Source organism: Neophocaena asiaeorientalis, unplaced genomic scaffold (genome assembly GCF_003031525.2).
Source record: "Neophocaena asiaeorientalis asiaeorientalis breed wild unplaced genomic scaffold, Neophocaena_asiaeorientalis_V1.1 scaffold45, whole genome shotgun sequence".
In the NCBI taxonomy this organism is placed as follows: domain Eukaryota; kingdom Metazoa; phylum Chordata; class Mammalia; order Artiodactyla; family Phocoenidae; genus Neophocaena; species Neophocaena asiaeorientalis.
The window spans coordinates 7687511-7694365 of NW_020174642.1; the positions used below are offsets into that span (position 1 = coordinate 7687511).

Here is a 6855-nt window from a genome sequence, read left to right on the forward strand (position 1 = left end):
TTGGGTGTCATTTCAACCCAAATCAATGTCCTCTGCATTTCTTTCTATAGTTTCACGTTTTACGATGCCACACCTCACCGCTGTGAGCTCTGTTCACACTGGGCATTCCAGTGGCACACAGCCCTTGCAGAGTTCTATGATCTGCCGGGACTCGTCGTTAATCTTTGGCCAGGCCACACAGCAACGTAGCATGTAGGACCTTAGCTCCCCAACTAGGGATTGAACCTGCAGCCCCTGCACTGGAAGCTCAGTTTTAACCACTGGACCGCCAGGGAAGTCCCCCCAAGGACTAATTTTTAAAGCATTCTTGCCTCCTACTAATCAAGTCCACAGGCAAAATAACATCAAACGTAGAGTTCTAAACTTCGTTCCAAGGCCTCTCCCTCTTTAGTGGTGACCTTGGCAAGATGCCATCTCTGGCTCCACTTCTGCATTTGCCAAATCAGCAGTGTCCAGTACCACCTCTAAAGACTATTTAGACGGCAAAACAGAGGGACAAGGACTTGCATGACAGCGAATCTCGAAAATAATACACAAATACAAACCTCTAATATCTTGTGCTAGCTTTTTCAGTATTTATAAGCGTAGTTCATAGGAAGAGTGAATAATTACGTATTTATTTTGCTTCAGAGAACAGGGGACTGATTTCCCATTAAACCAATTTAGTCACAAAAGCATCTTCAAAGTACACTGTTGAAGTATTATAGAAAAAATGAAGTATTCCACTCTTCCAAAATTTTATTAAGACTTTGGAAAAACAAATGTGAAAATTCTTTAAAATGAAATTTAAACAACTTAATTCATGTGCTTCAAGAAATTCTTTCATAATTGAGATTTTATTTGTTGTTTTGAGGATCAGTACACAGACATTTCAATTTGTACACAATTCTCAACATACGTACCAAAAACCTAAAAAATCATGTAGTTGTGATTCTTTTCTGAACAGTTATTCCAGTGACTTTCCAGCTTAAAATTTGGGGGCAAATTTTCCTTCACAGGATATCAAGTACCAATATCTTCAAATATTGATATGCTGTTACATCGGAAGTCCCACTAATTCACAATTTAATATCACATACACTACATACTCAAATTGTCAATCGTTCACAGCACATTAACAGTTACTAGAAGAACTGGACTACCACGACCAAAGATGTTACAGAGTGCGCAAAACTCTGCCCAGGAGAGCCAAGATCAAGGGGTGAGTGGTTTGCTTTAGGAAACAATTCTACCAAAAACAACGTGGGAAGAGAAGTAATTTAAAGTGTTTAAGACATTAAATGCGCAACTGACTCCAAACTGCCATTTAGTACGCTTTGTATTATAGGATATAAAAGCTACCCTCCATCTGTGGAATGTTAAGCTGACACCCAAGACAATCAAAGCCTCCCATATTCAATATCCCACTATTTTCTGGTTGTACCAAAAAATAAACAACCAGCAAATGATTTCACCTCTTAAAAAAAAGCATTTACACTTAAAAAATGGGATGAGGTGGGATTCCTTCCTTTTTAAAAATGTTTCTAGAGCTACTAAAAAACTTGCATTTACAAAATAGTTGATAAAAATATTCCTCTGGATTGTACAAGAAGGGAAACAGGGACCACTGATAGGACCAGGTGTGTGATATTAATCAGACTTGGCTTCTTTCTCTCCTGCTTCATCAGAAGCTGGGCTCTGCAAAATCAAAGGAAAAACAGTGATAGAACATTTGACTTCTGTGTCAGTGTTATACTGTTAGAGATATTTAGCATTTAATACAGTGTAAGTTTTACTCATTACTATTATTAAGTCTTGACAATACATTCAATCCTCATTATTTGTAGATTCTGTATTTATAAATTTACTGACTCACTAAAAGTTATTTGTAACCCCAAATCAATACTCATGTTTCATGTTCCATGGTCATGTACGTGCAGATACAGAGCAGCAAAAATGAGTCACCCGACACAGACATTCCCAGCTGAGGCCCTTCTGCCTTGTTTCAGCTGTAACACTGTAAACAAGTGTCTTTTTCACACTCTGTTTAGTGCCACACATTTCACATTTTTTTGTGCTTTTGGTCAACAATGTTTACTAGACAAGTATAGTGCCGTCCAGTACTATGTGCTATGCAAGAAGGTTGTGACGTGCCATGTGAAGACACACGTTAGACAGCTTCACTGAGGCACGAGTTATAGTGCTGTTTCTGTTGGCCCTGAGTTCAATATTAACTTACCCAAAACATACATTAAACAGACACACATAAAATAAGGTTATGGTTTGATCTGTTGATGGAAATGTTGTGATGAGAACATTTTGAGAATTTCCACTATGAGCAACCGTCCAGTATACAGAGCAACCTTATAGAACACAACCATCATGAATAAGGAGAATCAACTGTAGTTGATAAAAGGGATCAGAAGGCCTCATTCTCCCCTTATAACTGGATTAGTTAATTTCATCTTACTATCACATAATATTTGACTTGGGGTTAGATTTAGGAATTTGTGACTGCAAATCGGGGGAGTAAGTAGTTATTACGTTAAAATCTGATCTATAAATATAAAAGTCTAAAAATTAATATTCTATTTATATTTTCTGCTTAGCCAATGTTAAAAAAAAAAAGGCTTGGCTTAAAAAGTTATATACCACAACCTTGCAACACACTTTTTTTTTTAAGGTAAAACCTCTTTTTCTCAGAGCTTAAAAGGATAAAGATTAAGGACATCAATCTTTTTAATTGCTTAATCTAAGTTACTACTTAATCCTAGACAAGTGGCTTTTAAGAAAAATAAGCCTTCTTTATTAGAAAGTGGGAAAAATAAGACAAACGAAGGGAATCAATTAAAAAAATTTAAAGCAATATCCAGAATATAAAAACCAAACAAGATTATTAACAGTTCTACAGATGGCAATTTGGGGAAAAAAAAAAAAAAAAGACTAGAATATTTGTTTAAAGAAAACCCCTAGGTCATGTTAAAGAAAGAAAAATGTGTTATACCATTTAGTAAATTAAATCTTTTTAAAAACTCACACAAGCAATTAAATTAATGAACCCCATATACAATAAAGATCATGAATCTGAGTTTGAAATTCTGAATACATTACAATTTCTTGTTCACTCACTTAAAAAAACCCATTTACACATATATTTTCAAATAGGATCTAATGCATAAAAATAATCTGTCCATTCACTTGGGAGTTACTGTACAAAACTCTGTTCAATATCCTAAAGGATAAAGACTGCCTTATCTGCTACACAAAAATATAGTTTATTATCTACTCTTCAGAGTCAAAATGAACAATACACAAACACTTCTGACCTCCTCATTTTTAGTTTCTCCATTTTCTGCAGGTAAGTCTTCTTTAGTCTCTTGGTTAGCCACTTCAGCCTGCTTTCCCTTTGCTCCCCTTTTCCCTTTTGTTTGCACTTTTTTGTCAGAAGATTTATCCTGTGACAGAACAAGAATATATTTTACGTGTCAACTCTGCACTTACTAACATTTTCTGACTTGCTAGAGAGATTGCATCCACCGCAGCTGCAATGTTAATGTGGTCGTGTGTCACCTCTGAGTTACAGGACACACCTTAAGGTCCACCCCCAGTAATCAGGACCACACAGCACACTGAGGAGACCCTTAACAGCACCTGCACACCAAGTGTCATCAGACTTACAACAATTAAACCTAAAGCCTCAGCTACAACCCTTCTCCACTTTCTCAATTACCCGCTATTCTCTAAAGTTCCACATGAGAGAACAAATGAAGTGAAGAACTGCTGGAGGAATCGCTTCCCCAATATAACCCTACCTACCCCCAAGCTCTTTAAGCAGGAAAAAATAATCAAATTGTCAAATAACCACTGTCTTGACAAGATGGTTACCCTCACAGTTAAGACCTTTCACCTGAGAAAAGCACCATGTTGGTGCTTTAAGGTCAGACTGACTATCCTACTACAGTTCTGCTACAGTTAGTCCCTTGATATCATATAAGAAGTAGCTAAAAGGATCAATTTTGAGTTTATCGTTTTCATTTAGGTGTTTGAAGAACCTGAAAAGCACAGGTGTTAGTATGATGATAAGAGATTCAAAGGTTAAGTCACTTTAAAGTAATATAAAACAGTATTTCTGGACACCATCAACTGGGAAGAACACACTTAAGTATTTCCTGTAAGTAGAGAATGTAGTTAACAGCCGACTTAGATAAGACCAATAGTGACCGATACTTCTATAATGGCATTCCATACATGAATGCATGACAACTACTAGTAATTCAGTATCTTTAGAATAATAAATTACCTAAACAAACATATTTGGGACAACACCGCTACATACATTGCCACCATGAAGCGTGACAATCGTTTCTGTATTTAAAAATGATTCTTTTATAATCTGATTTCTTTAGATTTCTCATTAATTTAATAACCATTATCACAGTAACATAAAAATGTAAAACCTGAAACGTGAAAACAGAACTATGCGATACCCTGGACTGAAATAATACCATTTTAACTATCAACAGCTGGAAAGTGACACGAAACAAAATAAATCAACACGTCTGTAGTATGGTAATCAATACATCAAAAGCTTTACCTCCTGTTTAAGGCTTTAAAACGATTCGGTTATGAAGACAAAGATATATTATTGAAACTAAAAGGAGAAAAAGGCTCCTCCCCTCTCCCCATCATTTTTCCTTTGGGAAAACTGAACTGACAGGTTTGTTTCTCAAGAAACACTGACGTGAAAACTTACCTGTTGATTATAACTGATGTCCCAAACCCAACTGGAGGTAAAATTTGAACTGTTTTCATTAAAAAAAAATTTTAGGGCAAATCAAAATACAGACGCAGGTAAATAAAGAAAGAAAAATTTGGGCTTCCCTTTTGGCACAGTGGTTAAGAATCCACCTGCCAATGCAGGGTACACGGGTTCGAGTCCTGGTCCAGGAAGATCCCACATGCCGTGGAGCAACTAAGCCCACATGCCACAACTACTGAGCCCGCGTGCTGCAACTACTGAAGCCCGTGGTCCTAGAGCCCGTGCTCTGCAACAAGAGAAGCCATTGCAATGAGAAGCCCGCACACTGCAACGAAGAGTAGTCCCCACTCACAACTAGAGAAAGCCTGCACGCAGCAACGAAGACCCAAGACTGCCAATAAAAATAAATTTTTAAAAAAATTAAAGAAAAGGAAAATTTAAGAGAAAACAGGCATAGTATTCCAGCCAATCAGTTTATTTAAAAAAGCAAATAATAAAACATGTAATAATAAATAGTACACTGTTCAAGCAGACTTTTTGCAACAAGAGCCACTATTTTTCCCGCCTACTCTTATTTCTCATACAGAATTATCCCATTCTTTTCTGGTGTAAGAAATTTCAAGTTGACATACTACGCCTACACCTTCCTTGAACCCTCTTAAAAAAGGATCACAAAACAGAACTTTCTATTGAAAAAACGTTAGGATTTTTACACTCAGCTCTGTACAATGTTTAAAGAAAGAAATGAAAGGAATCTTTGATTATGCAGTGTTTACCTTTCACCTACACTTTTAGAAAAGGGGTAATGACGATAAGGATTTTGGGGAGAGACTTCTAATAGCAAACTCTCACTTAAGTTTTGAGTAAACAGAAATTAATCACACCATGAATTTCCCCTGAAGAACAAGGAAGAGCTTTACAGAGGGTGGTATCAATGCTAAATCCAAACACAAAGTTACAAATAACATGCACACATTTAGCTTTTCCAACTTCAAAGTTTTCAAACCTACATATATATATCCAACAACTACCCAAAGACCGGCAATGTGAATAAAGCAATCATGACTCTATCCTAGAGCAGCAACCATCATACTATTTACGATGAAATAACGTAGTGAACTCCTATACATATAATGGTATATAAAATACTTTTAGAAGACTGTTAATCATGTTTTCAGAGAACACAGCTCTTGATCTACCCCTGGACATAAGATATGTCCCCCTACCTTGCCTCGAGCACCTTATATGCAAAAACTTACACATTCCCTATCTCCTGGCCTCAGTCCTAGCCTTGCTGATATTGTCAAAAGAGGAAGTACAAGCGTGCAACCAACAGAGGACCCCTAACCAAAACATACACAACACAAAGAATGGATTTCCCTGGTAAGCGAAAGTTATTCTTCAGTATTTTCAGCCGTCTTAAGCTTCCCAAATTCTGCAGCAGCATTAAGGTGATACATTATGTTCCCGTAAACCGGGATGATGACTACATCTACTGTATTTTACCCAAACCAGAAAAAACATTGTTTATTGAAGTTACTACAACATAGAATTAAAGTGATAAATAAGGTAACACTATGACTTTTTAGGAGACTATGACATCAAACTGTAGTTGATTTTGAGATTCTCAAAGTCAAGATCTCAGCTGCTGGCAATGCGCGTTAGGTAGCACTGCAGCATTTCGAAGACACGACGATCTCTTAAGGTGAGTGTGAAACCTACCTTTCCTGCCGCCTTTTTTGGCTTCGTTTCCACTTTTGCAGGAACCGGTTTCTGAAAGGCAAAGATAGCACTGAGTTTCATCCCTGGGTACGATCCCACGGAAAAGAGAGGTCAGGGGGCTCGCTTTACTTACAGCTGACAACCTCGCCGATCTCCTCTTGGGCTTTGGGAGAAAAAATGGAAAATGAGCAAGGAATGCGGGGTGCGGTGCAAACCGAAACCACCCCCGGGAGAGAAGAGGAGCGGGTTCTTACCTCCTCCTTCGCCGCCCCCTCGGCGGAGCTGACCTGCGGGAGAAAGCAGACGGCGAGTGGACGCAGCCCGCAAACAAAAGTGCCCGCGAGCCCAGCGCCCGCCCGCCCGCGAGAACAATGCTCGGCCGCGTGACGTCAGCG

General features: G+C 38.1%; 1 protein-coding gene across 1 annotated transcript in view; it reads right to left on the reverse strand.

The window, feature by feature from the left end:
* Nucleotides 1-718: 718 nt before the first annotated feature.
* The window catches only part of HMGN1 (high mobility group nucleosome binding domain 1), a 7714-nt gene continuing 1577 nt past the window's right edge, over nucleotides 719-6855 (reverse strand). The window contains exons 2-6 of the mRNA XM_024758429.1: nucleotides 6715-6834; nucleotides 6594-6623; nucleotides 6461-6511; nucleotides 3306-3434; nucleotides 719-1677 (exon numbers count right to left, since the gene is read on the reverse strand). Coding sequence (XP_024614197.1) covers nucleotides 1548-1677; nucleotides 3306-3434; nucleotides 6461-6511; nucleotides 6594-6623; nucleotides 6715-6834 — 460 coding nt within the window. The 3' untranslated portion in view covers nucleotides 719-1547. The remainder of the gene's footprint in view (nucleotides 1678-3305; nucleotides 3435-6460; nucleotides 6512-6593; nucleotides 6624-6714; nucleotides 6835-6855) is intronic.